Genomic DNA, 21,024 nt, shown 5'->3' with positions numbered 1-21,024 from the left:
CAAACACTGGAGCCAGCCTGACTAAATTCTGGCTTTGCCAATTACTAGCTGACTTTGGAAAATTATTCAAACTCTTTTGTCTCAAGTTTAGTTAACTATAACCTCTCAGGGTTGTTGTAAGGATATAACTGGATAGTTAACCTAAAATACTTAAAACAGTGCCTAACAAATAGTAAATATTCTATACATTTTAGTTATCAAGGCTTTACATAGTTCAATCTATTGCAGAGAGCTCATTCTGGTAGCAGTAAGTTAGGAAGCTATCTCTAATTCAAATGAGAAATGATAAGGGGAGCTATTTCAAAGTGGAAGAAGAGAGATTCATGAGATCTTTAGGATTTTGTGATCAATTATAGACACAGAGGTAAGAAAAGTTAAGAAGTTCAAGGACAAATGTCAGGGTGCTGACTTAGGTCATGGTAGCAGATAATGGTGGTACCACTTAAGACAGAGAAGGAAAAAAATTGTCCTATCAGATTTAAACATACTAAATTTTAGATACCTATGTTTATCCATGTGGAGGAAGGAAAACACTATAGATCTGGTGATTAAAAGTCAGGTCAGAATTGAAGGTATATATTGGGTGAGAGTTACTAGTATTTATGTGGTAACTGAAGCATCAGTTATGTATCTAACAAAGAGACATTAGAGAATACTAGATGTCTACTCAATCAATAATCTATTCTCCTATTCTTTGTTGTAAAAGAACCTTCCCACCAATTTTTGACTGGACACATTACTTTCTAGATAAGACTTCTTTTCTAGCCATCTTTACAGACAGCTAAGTGTAATCATGTAACTAAGTTCTAACTAATGGGATTTGAGCAGTGATGTGTGCAACTTCTGGCTGGGTTCTCAAACAGAACAGGCATGGCCCTTCCTTCCTAATTACTATTAGGAATTGGTATTCCTAATTGTTGGGATACTAAGTAGGTAATAAAGCATCGTATACCATGTGGATGAGAGCTAGATCCTAAAATGCTAAAGAAATATTGATAAGACAGGGGGAAAAAAAAAAAAAAAGGATAGGTCTGAGATGAACACATAGAGCAATGAAACCATACAAACTCAGATTTTTACGTAAGAAAAAAAATAAACTCCTGTCTTGTTTAAGTTAATGTATTTTGAATCTCTTATAGTCAGCCAAACTAACATCATGAAAAGAGTGAAAAGTATTAGTCGCTCAGCTGTGTCCAACTCTTTGCAGCCCCATGGGACTGTAGCACAACAGACTCCTGGGTCTATGGGATTCTCCAGGCTGGAGTGGGTTGCCACACCCTCCTTCAGGGGATCTTCCCAACCCAGGGATCCAACCTGCATTTCCTACATTGCAGGCAGATTCTTTACCACTGAGGCCCCAGTCTATTTAATACCTATATATATATTTAATACTTGCATATATATTTGGCTATAACTAGTATTTTATATACTTCCTGGCATGATTAATGTAGCATGTCATATAATTTTTCAGGTAATAAACTTCTCTAAGCAGTTTCTACTATTTCCAGTAGAACTCTTTCTAAACTATGTATTATACATCCCCCATCTTAGTAGAGACTGTAATGAATCTAACTTAACCTTTTACTGAGCACTTTACCTCATCATTATGAAAATCAGTTGTTACATTTTAATAAGCTCTGTCTTAGTTTATGTTTATTCTAACTTGCCCTTTGTTATATACTGATACTTGCAGTTGAATCTGTCAGTGTTCCCTCCACGCAGTTATCACTATTTAATGAAACAGGAAGACATGAAGGCTGCCACAGGACACCTGATGGCTTTCTGTTATTTCCCCAAGTCAATAGGGTCTGTAACTGAAATGACATCAAACCTTTCCTACATAATTAAATGCAAACTTCTAATGCCTGTTTTTCTTAAAGCATAAAAAAAGAGTTTTAATTTATTGCTAGATTTGCTATATTCTAGTATTTTATGTTGCAAAGATTTCTGGAAGTTTAAGGCATTCACGTATTTTATGTCTATGTGTTCCTATTTTGAGTTTATATATTAAAAATATATAACCACTAACAGAGGTTAACTCAATATTCTCTCTATATATATATAGCTAGCTGGCATACAATTAATACTTTTATCAATGACTGTCTAAGGGATAAATATGACATTGCTTCCTCCAATTGGGTAGAACAAAGTGGAAAGCAGCACCAAAAGTATAGGAGCAAGTAGCCATGACTTAAGAATTTCTGAGCACTTAAATTTTATTATAAAAAATACTGTTAAAAATATATACTAAATATTAGAACTATGTCTGGAAAGGAGGGGGGAAGAAGAAGTAGGCATGGCAAAACTAGTTAAACAGCAATTTCTCCTAAATGCTACCTATAAGCTATTTCTTATAGAAACTAAAACAAATATTTGGCTATAAAAAGAGAAGAAACTCAAAAGCTAATTATTTAGAATAAAGAACATAAATTCATTCTGAAAAAGACTAGTATATTTATTTTTAAGAAATAAAATTTTACTAAAATGTGGCTTTAAAATATAGTATTTTGGGGAATTCCCTAGCAACACAGTAGTTACAACACCACGCTTTCACTGCAGAGGGCTCAGGTTCAATCCCTGTGTAGGGAACTAAGATCCACAAGCCATGCAATGCCACCCAAAAATGAAAAAAAAAAAAAAAAATATATATATATATATGTATATATACAATATTTTCATGTCTTTTGAAAACAATCATAGTAAAACTAGTCATATATGTTTTCTAGGCTTGCAAAAATTTCAATAATGCTCTGAAGCCAAAAACATGTTTTTTTTTTTTTTTTCAAAAACATGTTTTTTACTAATGTTTTAGACACATCACTGAAAAAAAACACAATACTAATTTTTAGTACACTTTTCAATAGCAAACTTCCCTTATTCCTTTTCTAGGTTCAATTTCACAATATTCTGAAAGAATTGCTAAGATGAGTTAAATATGTGGATACACACAAAGAAGAGACTATAACAAAGGCAGACTGGGAAGCAATATACTTAAAACAAGAAGAACCTGGGGATCGGTCCTAGAATCAAAACCCATCACTGCTACTTATAGCTTTATGATTTCAGATATATTATTTTTTTTTAACTTCACTCTCCTTTCTATAAAATTGCACAATGATAGTCATCTCAGTTCAGTTCAGTTCAGTTGCTCGGTCGTGTCTGACTCTGCAACCCCATGGACTGCAGCACGACAGGCTTATCTGTCCATCACCAACTCCCAGAGCTTACTCAAACTCATATCCATTGAGTCAGTGATGCCATCCAACCATCCCATCCTCTGTCGTCCCCTTCTCCTCCTGCTTTCAATCTCAGTAGGTCATTGTAATAATTAATAACTAAATGAGATAATATATGAAAAAATACTTCACCCAATACCCAGGAACCATTTCCTTTGATTCCTAATTAGAAGTCAAAAGCTTAATTATTTAACTCGCACTATTTTGTTCTATTATATAGGCATCTGGGATTAAACTAAGTTTTAATTTCAATGTGTAAAACTGTATTTGATTAAAATGTCAATTAAAGACCCCTTTAACAATTCAACTGCATAGTTACAAATTCCACCCTAAAGAAAATAACTTGTGTACATATCTCAAAATGGTTTCCTGCCAAAATTAAACAAAGGTAGCAGTTAATACCTATAAGCAATAAGCACAACAATGTCATCTTTTTAAAAAGAACTGTAACAATAAATAACAATGTAGGTCCAAAGAAATGGCTTTTTTGGCTCTTTAACAATGAAAAAGGGTAGTGGCTTTGTCAAAGATTAAGCTCATCATTCCCTCTCTCAATTCATCTCCTATTAGCTGAACATAACACATCCTACAACTCCTACTGATCAAGAGATCAGTAAATACCAGGAGGTATCTGGAAAATAAAGTCTAGTGAGGCTCTATCCCAAGGACAAAAGAAAAATGAGGACTACAAAGAGGATCTGGCAGGAAGAGAACAGGATCATACTAAACTGGTCTGATCATATTTTAACTTAAACATTTAATGTGGATTCTTAAGTACTTTTACATCCTGTACTCATTAAACAATGGCTGATTTGCTCAATATATAAACTTTTTAACATTAAAATAATTTTCCAAACAAACATAATATTACCATGAATTAATTGAAACCTGGCATACTATTCTACAAAGTTTGTCTATCCCTAACACAAGAGAAGACTCTACACATGGACATCACCAGATGGTCAACACCAAAAATCAGACTGATTATATTCTTTGCAGCCAAAGATGGAGAAGCTCTATATAGTCAGCAAAAATAAGACCCCGGAGCTGACTGTGGCTCAGATCATGAACCCTTTACTGCCAAATTCAGACTTAAATTGAAAAAAGTGGGGAAAACCACTAGACCATTCAGGTATGACCTAAATCAAATCCCTTATCCATTATACAGTGGAAGTGAGAAATAGATTTAAGGGACTACATCTGATAGACAGAGTTCCTGATGAACTATGGACGGATTCGTGACACTGTACAGGAGACAGGGATCAAGACCATCCCCAAGAAAAAGAAATGCAAAACAAAAGCAAAATGGCTGAGGAGGCCTTACAAAAAGCTGTGAAAAGAAGAGAAGCGAAAAGCAAAGGAGAAAAGTAAAGATCTACCTGTTTGAATGCAGAGTTCCAAAGAATAGCAAGGAGAGATAAGAAAGCCTTCCCCAGGGATCAATGCAAAGAAATAGAGGAAAACAATAGAATAGGAAAGACTAGAGATCTCATCAAGAAAATTAGATATACCAAGGGAACATTTAATGCAAAGATGGGTACAATAAAAGACAGAAATGGTATGGACCTAACAGAAGCAGAAGGTATTAAGAAGAGGTGGCAAGAATACACAGAAGAACTGTCCAAAAAAGATCTTCACGACCCAGATAATCATGATGGTGTGATCACTCACCTAGAGCCAGACATCCTGGAATTTGAGGTCAAGTGGGCCTTAGAAAGTATCACTACAAACAAAGCTAGTGGAGGTGATGGAATTCCAGTTGAGCTATTTCAAATCCTGAAAGATGATGCTGTGAAAGTGCTGCACTCAATAGGTCAGCAAATTTGGAAAACTCAGCAGTGGCCACAGGACTAGAAAAGGCCAGTTTTCATTCCAATCCCAAAGAAAGGCAGTGCCAAAGAGTGCTCAAATTACTGCACAATTGCACTCATCTCATACGCTAGTAAAGTAATGCTCAAAATTCTCCAAGCCAGGCTTCAGCAATAAGTGAACCATGAACTTCCAGATGTTCAAACTAGTTTTAGAAAAGGCAGAGGAACCAGAGATCAAATTGGCAGCATTCACTGGATCATCGTAAAACCAAGAGAGTTCCAGAAAAACATCTATTACTGCTTTATTGACTATGGCGAAGCCTTTGATTGTGTGGATCACAATAAACTGGAAAATTCTTCAAGAGATGGGAATACCAGACCACGTGACCTGCCTCTGAGAAACCTGTATACTGGTCAGGAAGCAACAGTTAGAACTGGACATGGAAGAATACACTGGTTCCAAATAGGAAAAAGAGTACATCAAGGCTGTATATTGTCACCCTGCTTATTTAACTTGTATGCAGAGTACATCGTGAGAAACACTGGGCTAGAGGAAGCACAAGCTGGAATCAAGACTGCTGGGAGAAATATCAGTCACCTGAGATATGCAGATGACACCACCCTATGGCAAAAAGTGAAGAGGAACTAAAAAGCCTCTTGATGAAAGTGAAAGAGGAGAGTGAAAAAGTTGGCTTAAAGCTCAACATTCAGAAAACTAAGATCATGGCATCCGGTCCCATCACTTCATGGCAAACAGATGGGGAAACAGTGGAAACGGTGGCTGACTTTATTTTTGGGGGCTCCAAATCACTGCAGATGGTGATTACAGTCATGAAATTAAAAGACACTTACTCCTGGGAAGGAAAGTTATGACCAACCTAGACAGCATATTAAAAAGCAGAGACATTACTTTGCCAACCAAGGTCCATCTAATCAAGGTTATGGTTTTTCCAGTAGTCATGTATGGATGTGAGAGTTGGACTATAAAGAAAGCTGAGCACAGAAGAATTGATGCTTTTAAACTGTGGTGTTGGAGAAGACTCTTGAGAGTCCTTTGGACTGCAAGGAGATCCAAGTAGTCCATCCAAAGGAGATCAGTCCTGGGTGTTCATTGAAAGAACTGATGTTGAAGCTGAAACTCCAATACTTTGGCCACCTGATGTGAAGAGCTGACTCATTTGAAAAGACCCTGATGTTGGAAAGACTGAAGGCAGGAGGAGAAGGGGATGATAGAGGATGAGATGGTTAGATGGCATCACCGACTCACTGGACATGAGTTTGGGTAAACTCCGGGAGTTGGTGATGGACAGGGAGGCCTGGCGTGCTGCAGTTCATGGGATTGCAAAGAGTTGGACACGACTGAGCGACTGAACTGAACTGAAAACGTAATTTGGCACAACACCGCAAGGGAGAGACTAAACATTTAAGGAATTCAAGTCTCTTCATAGTAGCCTTTAAGCTTTTCGTGACTGTGACTGACGTTTTACACTATAACCCCGCAGGGACACATATGCACATAAACACAACATACATACACACCCCTGACACTACTGATTCAAAACGTAATAAGGACCCAACTGGAGATGCAAGAGACAAGGATTTGATCCTTGGGACAGGAAGATCTCTTGGAGGAGGAAATATGGCAGTATTCTCCAGTATTCTTGTCTGGAGAATCCCATGGACTGAGGAGCCTGGCGGGGTACAAGTCCATAAGGTCACAGAGTTGGACATGACTGAGCGACTGAGCACACACACACACTATGTGCTCTAGCTTTTATTATCTGAATTTAGATTCTACTTAAAAAAAAAAGCAGGAGTCATAATAGCCTACTAAACTGAATTCATAATCCACTAGAGTGGATTCAAATTCTACAATTTGAAAACACTGCTATAAAAAATGTCATAAAATGTTAATCTTTGGGAATCTTTTATTTTCCAGTTTTAACATCTAAAATTGTTAAAATAAAAAACCATTAAGAACCCATCCAATTCATGTTACTAAGGAAATAAGATTGCAGACACAAGTTATCGTGTCTTGTACCTAAGCATTTCCTTGATTTCCCTCCCCTTTCCTAACTGTCACACAATTCTTTGCAGGTAGTGTGTTTTCAATAAATACATACTGAATACAAAATTTATCAGATGGTATTGGCTAAAAATGACTTCATAAAGTAGGCAGATTGTTAGCAAGGCCTTCAAAGCAGCAGCAGGTTTCAGTTGATGAAGTAGAAAAAAATATATGCAAAGGGATCATGCTTTGGTTTCATGTTTACAAAATGACTTTAATCTATTTATTAGTGAAGACTCAAAAACCAACAACAGATTCACAAAAAACTCACCAGACCATCACAGAAAAATGAAAGGTGATACATGGTAAAGAAAACCTACGAGCATATTTAAATAAACTCACTGAATGCCAGGACTGAAGTCTACCCCCTCCCTTAGAACATTATACATTAAGAAAAGTAAAATTATACCTCAAAATTCTGTTCCATTATGTTTCCACCTTTACTCAAACTCTCCATAATGGCCTTATTTCGAAGAATGTCTTCTTCACTGAGATGTTCTCTTCTTTTTCTTGATTCTAAAACAAGTCCATTCACCAGATAAAAGTCGGCCAAAAAGTTTCCTACCCTTTCCTAAAACGAAATCAAATATTTCAAAATAATAAAACAAAGTTTACCTTAGATTTTTTTTTAAAGTTTCAAAGTAAAATATACAGTTTCTCCATAAACATGTAACATTTAGATGAAAATAAATATTCCTCTGGTACTTAAAATTATCAAATTATCTTACACATTCTATTAAGCTAAAAAATACATAACATTACACATTTTCAATTTGTAAAGGAAAATTTTTAAACACATAAAATGCAGGTAGTTAATCTCCAATGAATTAAGACTAAGTAAAAACAGCACATAGTATTCCTTTATAAGTAGCACAAAGCTACAGAAAACTTAATTTAGCTAATAATCAAATATCATGAGTTATAAGGAGGGGTCAGGGATAATTAATGTTCCCATTTTATAGATAGAAATAAAAACTAGAATAAGAAAAAATAAACTAAGTCACATAAAAACTTCTAGTACAACTAAAATTAATAACCCATTCCAATATCCTCTAGCAGGCCCAAACTTACAAGATACAGTTGCTTGCTTCTTTCAACAAAAAGAGAACAACCAAGCAGTCTTGCTCACTAGTACAGTTTATATTTATATTATGGATTGAGAATGGGGAACTCAAATGGAATAAAAGGACATCAAGAAGAGTCCTCCTTCAACATTAACCTTCACTTTTTTCAGACCCACAGGTGGTCAGAGTTTGAAATACCTTACCTCAAACAACATGATCAGTAACTTACTGAAAACAGGCTTCCCATTTCTACCTGTATGCAAATCACTTCTCTTGCTGCTGCTTTCTGGCATTCCAAAACTAAGTGTTTAGAGTGGCTTCTGTTTCTACCTTGCTTTGTGGCTTCCTTACCAATCATTAGAAAGGAAGGCATTCTGCACCTGTTTCTACCTACAAAATGGGAACTATAAGCAATTACTGACTCCCTCCTTACCTGTCAAAGATTTAAGAAGATCACCTAGACACTCTTCAAGAGCTTTGAGCTGCTTAGCAGTAGTACTAGATGAACAGCAGCTTCAATTTTTATCTTCTCTTGAAGTGATCCTTCTAATGCTGTCCAGAAGAACAGAGTACAGACAAATAAGACTCAGGCCAACAAATAGATTGCAGTATAGGATCTCACATCTGGAAATCCTATCATGTTACTCGTTGCCAAACAGGCTTAGAGATGAAAATTGATGAACCTAGATCTCAAAGTGAGAATTTTTCTGTGGTTGGGAAACATTCAGGTGATAATGATCAATTTTGGAAATCTTATAATGAAAAAGCATTTATTAAAAATAAATAAAAAACAAGTCATATCAATAAAAATATTTAAATGTATATTTCTTATAATACAACCATTCCATTTCTTGCTAGCTATAAAAGACAATGCAAAGGGATATAAAAGGATGGTAAATGTAACATCATTTATACTGGGAGAAAACTGGACAAAAATGCGTATCCACCTAAACATCCAAAAATAAGAGACTGAGTAAATAAATTACAATATATCCATACTATGGAATACAATGCAGTAGCTAAGAAGAATACAGTAATTCTAAGACATACTAAAAATTGGGTGGAGGGGGGAGTTGCAAAATAATAGATACAATGCAATGACACTTTTTGAAAAAATAAATATTTGTATCAATAACTAAATATTATTATAGATATAAATCAATATACATTGAGATACATTGATTATTATAGATATATATCAATGTACAATGAGTTGGACACGACTGAGCAACTGAACAACAATGTATATAAAGTATAAGAAAAGTCAGGAAGATATACAGCTGGATAATCTTCTGCAAAAGACTCTGGGACTATAAGCTGTAGTCAAGAGGGATTTCTCAGCTTTATATGTAAGATTGTGTGGTAGTTAATTTTATGTCAATTTGGCTAGACTATGATGCCCAACTGTTCAAACACCACCAGTCGAGATGTTGCTACAAAGCCGACATGGGGTTTTGGAGGGGTGCACCACACAGCTTGCAGGATCTCAGTTCTCCAAGAAGGGACTGAAGCCAGGCCATGGTGATGAAAACAGGTCCTAATTACTGGACTGCTGAGGAATTTCAAGACGGCATTTTTTAGATTGGTTGAAATTTAAATCTGTAGACTTGGAGTAAAGCAGATTACCCTCATACAGTGGAAAGGCTGTTTTCAATCAAATGCAGGCCTGAAGAGCAAAGACTAAGGTTTCCCAAAGGAAAAGCAATTCTGCCTCAAGACTGCAACACAGAAACCTTGCCTGAGATTCTGATCTATAGATTTCAGGCTCAAAACCATACAACTCTTTCCTGAATTTTCAGCCTGCTGGACTGTACTACAAATCTCAGACTTACCAGGTCCTACATTCACACAAGCTACTTCCTTAAAGTAAATCAACCTCTTCCTCACCCTTCTCTCCTTCTGTGTGTGTGTGTGTGTGTGTGTGTGTGTATACACACAGATATATACACATATACAGATAGATATAGATCTCCTATTGATTCTGTTTCTCAGAGAACCCTGACTAATTTACTTTTGTCTTTATAATAAGGATATATTTCTGTTGCGTGTAATAAAAGATAAATTCATAAAATCTTGGCCCTTATCCAATGTTATTTATTCTTTAAAATTTTATAAAATGCTTCTTCATACATCCAACTAAAAAATGCGTGAGTATATTTTGAGCAGATGAAATAAGAATTATGGAAAGAATTTACAATTTACTAATGGAGAAACCTCCACTGAGATTTAATTAAACAAGTACTGTAGAAATTTAAGCTTATTTAGCCTTAGTCAAATATATGGAATACTCAGGAATAGATAATGGGTAAGTAAATAGTTTTAAAGTTGAAAAGTAGAAAAAAGGTTCAGGGAAATGAATTTAACAGTGTAGATTCTTTACGGTCTTTTTAAAATAAAAGCATTAGAAATATAACAGAACCATGTGAAGACATCGTTTCCTATTTAACAACAAGGCAACTAACAACAAGAATATTTTTCAACATAAAATTCAAATGAACTAAGCTTTCTCTCCTGGCTTCTGTAAGATGATCTTCCAACTCTGTAACCAACCATTATAATTCCCTATTTGGATTCAAGGAGAAAAGAATACATGACTTGACAATTAAGCTACTCGTTCTACATGCGTTTCCATCACATTATTTTGGCAATATTAAATACTGAACAGTTTTTAAAGTGAAAAATCTCGATTTGCACATACTGTTTTATCTTCCCGAAAAAGCCATCCAGTTTGGGCACGCGTGAAAGAAATTGATTTGGTTGATAAGGTTGCAGAGTAAATATCGCTACTCATTAAAATGTCAACCTCTTCTTCTGTTTCCATCTCTGATTCCTGAGGTGGAGGCAAAAGGTAGATATAAGAAACTAAGTTTTTAAAGGTAATTAGTGCCACAAATGAAAATATCAACAATTAAAATGTTACAAATTTCAAAAAGCAAAAAGGACCGATTCTAAAAACAATTACAGAAGTTTAAACTTCGTATATCTAAATAAGTTGGGCTTCCCTTGTGGCTCAGCTGGTAAAGAATCCATATGCAATGCGGGAGACCTGGGTTGGATCCCTGTGTTGGGAAGATCCCCTGTAGAAGGGAAAGGCTACCCACTCCAGTATTCTGGCCTAGAGAATTCCATGGACTGGATAGTCCATGGGGTTGCAAAGAGTCAGACATGACTGAGTGACTTTCACTTTCATCTAAATAAGTTAGAATTATAACTAATTATGAATCTAAAAATACAGGACACATGAAAAATGTACTTTGTAATGAAAATAATAATAGTTTACCCATCACAGAAATATATAATGGAAATAATACTAGATTACACATTACATAAATACAGAGTACATAATTACAGAAGATTTAAGAATTAAGTAGACAGGTCTGAGACAAAATCCCTACACAAAGGTTTTGTTTTCTTTAAATACAGATGAATCTTACTTTAGTTTTTTTAACCTGAAGACCCACTGCTACCATTTGAGCCCCTTTCCCAGTAGTTTTAAGTGGAAGGAAGAAAGGGAAGGGCAGGAAGGAAAGAAAGGAAAGGAGTATAGGATCTTCTCTATACTCATCAAAGAAAGAAAAGGAATCCATAAATATCATCCCATGATTTCCAAACTCAATTAGCAGCCTTGCTTCAATGTATTCCCCAGTGCTGGCATATAATAATTGATCAAAAAATATTTTTTAAAAGAAAAAGCTTTGCACTTGTTTCATGTATAGAAACATAACTAAATGACCAAGTAAGAAGAGTAACTGAGTAGGTAATAAATGAGGTTCTATTCTCTTAACAGGCTAAGAGAGTTTCCCTGATACTTAGGACCACAGAATCCAAACGAGAGAAGGAGGAAAAAAAGAAGAACCCAGAGCCTTAGTGGAGAGTGAGAACCATCCATAGGGTTTACAATAACTAGAGGCTCTATCTTCCATATTTCCTGATTTCTAGATTCCCAAGAGGCCTATTTTCTATTCCTCACCACCAAACTTTCACCCAGATTTCCTTCACCCTTGCAAGTGAGGAATGGAAAATCTTGACATTAATGCTAAGGCTGTATAACAGATGAAAATGTATTCCTGGTAACCCAAACTAATTCTGAACACAACTGCAAAATTTTGGCTGGCATAGATTGTATAGAACTATTAATCCTCATGATGCAAATATGTTATAAATTAGGATTTTATGTATTAGCTTGGGAACAACACTATATATAACACTACCTATGAAGAAATTTGCTTTAAGTTTCAAACATCCCATTTCAAAGAAACTTTTTTTATATACTTTTACGTATGGGTTTATTTTTGGCTGTGCTGGGTCTTTGTCGCTGCACGGGCTCTTCTCTAGTGTAGGGGAGGGGGCTACTCTCTAGTTGTGGAGCACAGTGTCATTGCAGTGGCTTCTCGCATCACAGAACACAGGCTCAGAGTGCAGGCTCAACAGCTGGAGCACACAGGCGCAGCTGCTTCTTGACATGTGGGATCTTCCGAACCAAGGATCACACCCATGTCTCTCTCTTGCACTGGCAGGCGGATTCTTTAGCAGTGAGCCATGAGGGAAACCCGCAAAAAACATTTGATACAGAACTCTTCTATAAATTGTACACTATCTCCTAACCACATCACTGAAAATGACCTGTTATTAATTACATTCATTCAGCAAACATTTAATGAACAGTTAGTACTTATAAATACATATTGGTGAAAAACAAGTATTCCCTGCCATAAGAATTACTGCTTACTATCTAGCTTTTCTATATTCTTTTAGACATAAAATACACACGCATATACCCTAAATACATCAGCTAATATTTACACCACTAGCCTTAATCTCTGGCTTCTCTTTTAGTATCATCTTTCTAACTCATCCATTGCCTCGTTAGCTATCCTATTGTTATTTAAGACACAAGAATTCAAATTATTTAGTACATTTCTGAGAGTCTAGAAAAAGGGTCAGCAGAATATGAAAAGCAGTCAAATCCAGTGCACCACTTGTTTTTATAAGTAAAATTTTATTAGAACACAGCCACACTCATTCATTAATATATTGTCTAAGGTGACTTTTACGTTAATAACAGCAGAGGTGAGTAGCTGTGACAGAGACCATATGACCCTAAAAATACATTTAAATATCTAAAATATTGACTCTCTCCCTTACAGAAAGAGTTTGGCAAACTCTGGCTTAGAATGCACTGATGCTGTATTAAGTACCAGAGAACACAACTAAAAGACCCCCATACCTTTGAGGAGCTTAGCCCCCACAAAAAGAAGAATGCCATATAGACTAAAAGAAAAAAAGGAAATAGCACTAGAAGCTCTACAGTACCAGATTTAGTGGAGCATCAAGAAAAGAATGGTCACCCAGGAGGGGAGGAAGCAACAACACTAAATAGGTATCCCTCAGGGTGAGAGTGTAAGAAGTGTATTCCTGGAAGTGGAAACAACATGAACAAAGGAATGAAATACTAAACAGCCTGGAAAAAACTGCAAAGAGTTCAGCATGAGGGTAGCTATGATAACAAGGTAAGGCAAACATGGGAAAGTCAGCAAAAGCCACGTCCTGAAGGAAGCATCCCATGAGGAGGAATTTGGATGTCATTCTTCTTGGCAATAGGGAACTTTTACAGTGTCTTTAAGGAAGACAAGTTTCATGAATTTGTTTTCAATATTCAACCTATCTCCACTATGTGAGATAATTTAGAAGCAGGCAAGAAGGGGGCCAGGAAGATCATTTATGAGACATTTGTGACACTCCAGCTGAAATAGTATCTAAATTATGGCAATAACAGCATCAATAAAAAAAAGGGATAATTATAGGGCATCTGGAGAGGGAAATGGCAACCCACTCCAGTATTATCACCTGGAGAACCCCGTGGACAGAGGAGCCTGGTGGGCTGCTGTCCATGCGGTCGCACAGAGTCGGACAAGACTGAAGCAATTCAGCATGCATGCACCCATAACGCATTAGGGAGACAAGAATAACCACACATGTTCTCTAATTAGGAAACCTGAGAGTCCAAGAAAAAAGGTCCAAAAAATTCCAAGCTTTCTCATGGAACAGAAAATGATGTTAATCACCAAAAGAAAGAAAATGGGAGAACAGGCACCTGGAGGGAAAATAATGAGTTAAGTCTTCAACAAACTGGATTTTGAGGTACTTAAGAGACACATATGATACCCAGTAGGCATTTAAATAGGTCCCCACTCAGAAGATTTGAGTTAGAAATAAATACTCGTGAATTATCAGCTAATAAGAGGTAGTGAGAGCTGTGGGGATATTCTGGCAATTTGTAAAAATGAGAACAACATCAAGGGCCTATCAATATTCAAGAAGTAAGCAGAGAAAGAGCCTCTTGACGCAAGTGAAAGAGGAAAGTGAAAAAGTTGGCTTAAAGCTCAATATTCAGAAAATGAAGATCATGGCATCTGGTCCCATCATTTCATGGGAAATAGATGAGGAAACAGTGTCAGACTTTATTTTGGGGGCTCCAAAATCACTGCAGATGGTGATTGCAGCCATGAAATTAAAAGACGCTTACCCCTTGGAAGGAAAGTTATGACCAACCTAGACAGCATATTAAAAAACAGAGACATCACTTTGCCAACAAAGGTCTGTCTAGTCAAGGGTATGGTTTTTCCAGTAGTCATGTATGGATGTGAGAGTTGGACTATAATGAAAGCTGAGCACAGAAGAATTGATGCTTTTGAACTGTGATGTTGGAGAAGACTCTTGAGAGTCTCTTGGACTGCAAGATCCAACAAGTCCATCCTAAAGGAAATCAGTCCTGGCTGTTCATTGGAAGGACTGATGTTGAAGCTGAAAGTCCAATACTTTGGCCACCTGATGCGAACAGCTGACTTATTTGAAAAGACCCTGATGTTGGGAAAGATTGAAGGCAAGAGGAGAAGGGGACAACAGAGGACAAGATGGTTGGGTGGCATCACTGACTCAATGAACATGAGTTTGGGTAGGCTCTGGGAGTTGGTGATGGACAGGGAGGCCTGGCATGCTGCAGTTCATGGGGTCACAAAGAGTCGGACACGACTGAGTGACTGAATTGAACTGAACTGGAGAAAAAGGAAGAGACAAAAGAGAGTAAGACAGAAACATGGGAAAAGAACATCTATTGGCCAAAGTCAAATCACAAGGAAATGAAATTTTTAAGAACTGAGTTATTACTAATAGAAAACACTTCAGAGAAATCTATACAAAGAGAAGGTGGAAACAAGTGCACTGATATCAGCAATGGACTCATTATGAACATCATCTAAAACCCCAAACCCTACTTCCTTTTCTAAATGCTCCAATGTATCAGTGTGACACCACCATCATATACACTATTCTGTAGTCTGTGCAGTGTGCAATACCATCATGCTTAAAAAGCAAGGTACACACCTTAATTTAAAAATATCAATATACTTTATTGCTAAAAAATGCTAGCCATTATCTGAACCTTCAGCGAGTCATAATCTGTTTGCTGGTGAAGATTCAAAATATTTCAGTTCAGTTCAGTTCAGTCGCTCAGTCGTGTCCATTTCTTTGCAACCCCATAGACTGCAGCACACCAGGCTTCCCTGTCCATCACCAACTCCCAGAGCTTACTCACATCCAACCATCTCATTCTCTGTTGTCCCCTTCTCCTCCCGCCTTCAATCTTTCCCAGCATCAGGGTCTTTTCAAATGAGTCAGCTCTTTACATCAGGTAGCTAAAGTATTCGAACTTCAGCTTCAGCATCAGTCCTTCCAAGGAAAATTCAGGATTGATCTCCTTTAGGATTCAGTGGTTTGATCTCCTTGCTGTCCAAGGGACTCTCAGAAAGAGTCTTCTCCAACACCACATTTCAAAAGCATCAATTCTTTGATGTTCAGTTTTCTTTATGGTCCAACTCTCACATCCATATACAACTACTGGAAAAACTATAGCTTTGACTAGACGGATCTTTGTCCGTAGAGATGTCTCTGCTTTTTAATATGCTGTCTAGGTTTGTCACAGCTTTTCTTCCAATCAGCAAGCATCTTTTAATTTCATAGCTGCAATCACCATCTGTAGTGATTTTTGAGCCCAAGAAAATAAAGTCACTGTTTCCACTGTTTCCCCATCTATTTGCCATGACGTGATAGAACTGGATGCCATAATCTTAGTTTTCTGAATGTCGAGTTTTAAGCCAGCCTTTTCACTCTCCTCTTCCATCCAGAGGCTCTTTAGTTCCTCTTTGCTTTCTGTCATAAGGGTGGTCATCTACATATCTGAGGTTATTGATATTTCTCCTGGCAATCTTGATTCCAGCTTGTGCTTCATCCAGCGCAGCACTGTGCATGATGTACTCTGCATATAAGTTAAATAAGCAGGGTGACAATATACAGCCTTGACATACTCTTTGGGATTGGAATGAAAACTGACCTTTTCCAGTCCTGTGACCACTGCTGAGTTTTCCAGATTTGCTGGCATGCTGAGTGCAGCACTTTGACAGCATCATCTTTTAGGATTTGAAATAGCTCAACTGGAATTCCATCACCTCCACTAGCTCTGTTCGTAGTGATGCATCTTAATACTCACTCGACTTCGCACTCCAGGATGTCTAGCTCTAGGTGAGTGATCACACCATTGTGGATTTTATCTGGTCATTAAGGTTTTTTTTGTATGGTTCTTCTGTGTATTCTTGCCACCTCTTCTTAGTATCTTCTACGTCTGTTAGGTCCATACCATTTCTGTTCTTTATTGTACACGTCTTTACATTAAATGTTCCCTTAGTATCTCTCATTTTCTTGAAGAAATCTCTAGTCTTTCCCATTCTATTGTTTTTCTCTATTTCTTTACCTTGATCACTTAGAAAGGCGTTCTCTCTCCTTGCTATTCTTTGCAACTCTGCGTTCATATATGATAGTAACTGATATACAGTTGGCCCTCCATATTTGCAGGTTCCACATCTACAGATACAACCAACCAAGGATGAAAAATATTTGAGGAAAAGATTCCAGAAAGTTCCAAAAATCAAAATTTAAACTTGTCACGAAGTCCAGTCAACTATTTACAAGGCATTTACATAGTGCTTACAACTATTTACTTGTGCGTCTGTGGATTTTGGTAACCTCAAGGTTCCTAGAATCATTCCCCAGCAGATACCAAGGGACAAACTGTATACTATTAATACAATGCCACTACATAGCACCTGCTTCTGCTCCTGCTGCTAAATTGCTTCAGTCGTGTCGGACTCTGTGCGACCCCACAGACAGCAGCCCACCAGGCTCCTCTGTCCCTGGGATTCTCCAGGAAGAATACTGGAGTGGGTTGCCATTTCCTTCTCTCATACATAGCACCTAGCAGTGTCTAGACGCACTTTATTAGGTCCTTGATAAATGTTTAAGGAAGGAAGAGAGGGAAGGAGGAAAAGTCAAAGAACTATGTAATATTAATTCATTTAAATTACTTTTTGATCATATCAATATGCTGTTTAAGAATCTTGCTCTGAAAAAAAAAAAAGAATCTTGCTGTTATCAACTATGTGTGCCTGCATAAAATAAAAATAAAAACAAAATAAAAGCAACAGTGATAAAACAAAATGTTGATCTAAGAACATCTGTAGTGCTATCAATGATATACATAGATACTATAAAAGCTGTTTCTTTGGTTTACAGCAGGGCAAGGAGCTTTCAGGGAACAATGGATCAAGATAATGGTACACATGGTTTTTCAAAGGTGGTTGTAGAGACAAAACCAATATGGAGATACGGTGTTTTGAAGGAATATAATTTTACATTTTAAGAGTGAAAAGAAAGAGAAAAGAAATGTAGCCAAAGAGTTAGGAAAAGTAAAAGAGTACAGACAAAAAACCAAAAGAGGTGCTCATATTAAAGAAACAGAGATGGTTCACAACCCTAAAATAAAGTAGGGCCAGAACAAGTTCAATAAATGAGAACTACAAGAATTCAGAGTTTATTTAACCAGGACATTATCAGTGAATTATGAGCAAACAGACTCAATAGTTTAGTCAGGATAAAGAAAAGATGATAAAATTTTTTTTTTAAAAACTAGAGGTAAGAAAATGGAAACTTTAGGAATAAACCATTTCAATTATGTCTTATGCCTTTCAAAACAATTACACTGAGGCTTGGCTGCATACACAGACTTTTTTTAAACCCATTTACAGGAATTTGCTCAACATGCTCACCTCATGGTGTATTCGCTGATAAACTTTTTGTTCATTGTCTAATACTACAAAAGATTCAGAGGGTGCCGCATCCCCATTGAAAATGAAGCTTAAATCCCCTCGTTGGCACTTCATGTCAGTAAAGTCTATGAGAGTAGTGTCAAGCCTGTGAAAGATGGACAGATGAGAAATTCTGACAAATAAAATCTCAATAAAACTTCATATTAATGAAATAAGCTTTGTTCCTTCTGAACTCAAACCAAAAGGCTAATACCATATTTCAAAGCCAAACTTATATATAAGAGCTAAATTTAAAATATCTCATTAAAAAACACCAAAAGAATATTTAAATATATATTCAATTTTACCTATATTTCATTTTCCTGAATATATAACTTCATTAATCCAGCAGGAGAAAGGTTGTTTTCCCATTGCTGATGCATTTCTCAACCTGTACCCCATTCTATTTCCCTTACCATAGCTACTCCATAAAATTTACCTCAAGGAAGAAGGGCAGAAAAGGAAAGCAAACCCGTCTAACATCTTTTGATCCCTTTAAGACAAAGTTGCTAGCTCAGCAGAGTACAGCTGACCCTTAACCACAGGGGTCTGGAACACTGACTCCCATCCCCTCCATATGTAACTTTACAGTTGGCCCTCCATATGTACATTTCCACGCTCTCAGGTTCAACCAACCTTGGATCATGTAATACTATAATATGTATTTATTGAAAAAAGATCTGTGTGTAAGAAGGCCCAAGTAGTTCAAACCAGTGTTGTTCAAAGGTCTGCTGTATACCTGAAGAGTATAGCAATGCACGGACCACATTCTTAGATTAAGGGCTGTGTGTCCACAGTCTTGTCCTTGTGAGCTGCATCGAGGCTGATGCTTAATCATACAGTATTAAACCTTGCTTCATCCTTCAACTCAATAAAGCATTTAATTTACTCCAAATTCTTGGCCCTTTTGCTTGACTTCTCAGATTCAGATTAGCATTCTCTTTCCCAACATTTTCTTTTCTAACATCTCCACGGCCCGAAACATTATGGATCTTTCCTATGGCAAATATTCATGTATTCAAACACCTGTATGTTTGTTGTGTTCACTGTAACCAAGACCTGACATGGTCGACCCAATGGGTTGGTCTCAAATAAATTCTATAAATCACTACTTGGTGAAATTAGAGAGAATAATGGAGTGGAAAACTTTATAAGTATCCTGATGTGCTTCAATCTTGCCCAAGGCTTTGTAGTCTCCAGATCATCATAGCAGGACCTGACTGGCTGCTCAAAACACAGTCCTTAAGTTAAGAAATAGGTTCACACAGCTGTTAAGAAATGCTGATCACACCCAAAAGAACATTTCTTTAAGTCTTTGTGAGAGGTCCACCCTGGCTACTGAGTTTCTAACACAATATAAGAACTCATTACTTTGTAGGATTTTCCGTTCTCACCATAGACAAGGCAAATGAGTGGGCATTACTAGTTTCCCTTCATAGGAAAAGCTGAAAAATGGAACATATTTCACATGCTGCATCAAGAGAGTAACCAAGGTTACATATAATTTAACACCCAAACTAGTAACTTTTAAAAGTGAAGGTGACACTATTAATAATTTTACTAGGACAACAGAGATGAATAGGGAAGTATGATTAACCTATGTATAAGAAGCTCTTTTCTGAGCCATGTAAAATACATACAGCCCTCAGAGTCAAATAAGAAGTCCTAAAAAAATAGCAAGGCACCAGCTCCTGTAGGAGTGAACTTGACTTGCTGCTTTATGGTTGAATTCTTGCCCCGGGTCCACTTACAGTGGCTGCTACTGCACTATTGGTGCTTGTACTACTAAACATATTCTGTTGTTGCTTGTATATGTGGCACAAGAGAAAACGATGCCAATAAAAGGGGCTTATCTCCTACCTCTAATGTGGGCTAATGTGGTCTAATGAAGTCTCAAAAAGGGGAAAGATCATTTTATATGAGTGGCCTATTTGGACTCCATGGTTCAGCTACCAGGGAACTCTATACCCCTCAAAAAAAGAAGACATGGGCCAGAATAGTCTTCTGCCTCCACTCCCTTCTTGCCCATCCTGGGGGAGAATAGTAGTGGGCTGCAAGGGGTGGGGGTGAGAGGAGAGATGCACAGAGAGACAAAGACAGACTGACATTGGCAACATTTGAGCCCTTCAATCTAGCCACACCTAAGATCAGTCATTGTCAATTTTTATTTTATATGTGTTTTCATAATTTGCAACTGAAAGACTAACACAACTTATATATTAGACATATTAGATGGCATAGTAAGCTGTATCAAACATGCCTCATAATGATATAATTTATATCATGGTGATATTTTAATGTATCAACTGGTCCTTGGCTTTCAGCTTAATGAGCCTAAATACTTCTAATTTTTACCATGTAATTCACCATGAAGGACACAAAGTTCTTTATACAAATGCAAAGATTCAAATAGAAAATGTTCTTTTACAGATAAAAACTTGATAACTACCCAAGTAACAGTGAAAAGAAAATAGGGCCTATCCTTGAGATAGGAAGAGCTCAAATGAGACAGTTTGCAAAGATTATTTAGGTCAACGGTTATATATTACCTCAAAATTATTAGTAGTGAAAATATCTATTAGTATTCTCAACAATAAAGTTGTTCATATTACTATTTCTACTAAAATATTAATTTCTCCTAGACACCAA

The 21,024-nt window shown here is 36.7% G+C and overlaps 1 protein-coding gene across 1 annotated transcript in view; it reads right to left on the bottom strand.

Annotated features, from left to right (window-relative positions):
* ANKRD13C (ankyrin repeat domain 13C) overlaps nucleotides 1–21,024 on the bottom strand; it is a 91,780-nt gene that overhangs the window by 16,950 nt on the left and 53,806 nt on the right. Inside the window, exons 7-9 of the mRNA XM_027536897.1 lie at nucleotides 18,337–18,481; nucleotides 10,878–11,009; nucleotides 7,525–7,686 (exon numbers count right to left, since the gene is read on the bottom strand). Coding sequence (XP_027392698.1) covers nucleotides 7,525–7,686; nucleotides 10,878–11,009; nucleotides 18,337–18,481 — 439 coding nt within the window. The remainder of the gene's footprint in view (nucleotides 1–7,524; nucleotides 7,687–10,877; nucleotides 11,010–18,336; nucleotides 18,482–21,024) is intronic.

This window comes from Bos indicus x Bos taurus, chromosome 3, assembly GCF_003369695.1.
Source record: "Bos indicus x Bos taurus breed Angus x Brahman F1 hybrid chromosome 3, Bos_hybrid_MaternalHap_v2.0, whole genome shotgun sequence".
Classification (NCBI taxonomy): domain Eukaryota; kingdom Metazoa; phylum Chordata; class Mammalia; order Artiodactyla; family Bovidae; genus Bos; species Bos indicus x Bos taurus.
Note: the sequence above shows the minus strand (reverse complement) of the source record. Positions and strands in the feature narration are given on the sequence as shown.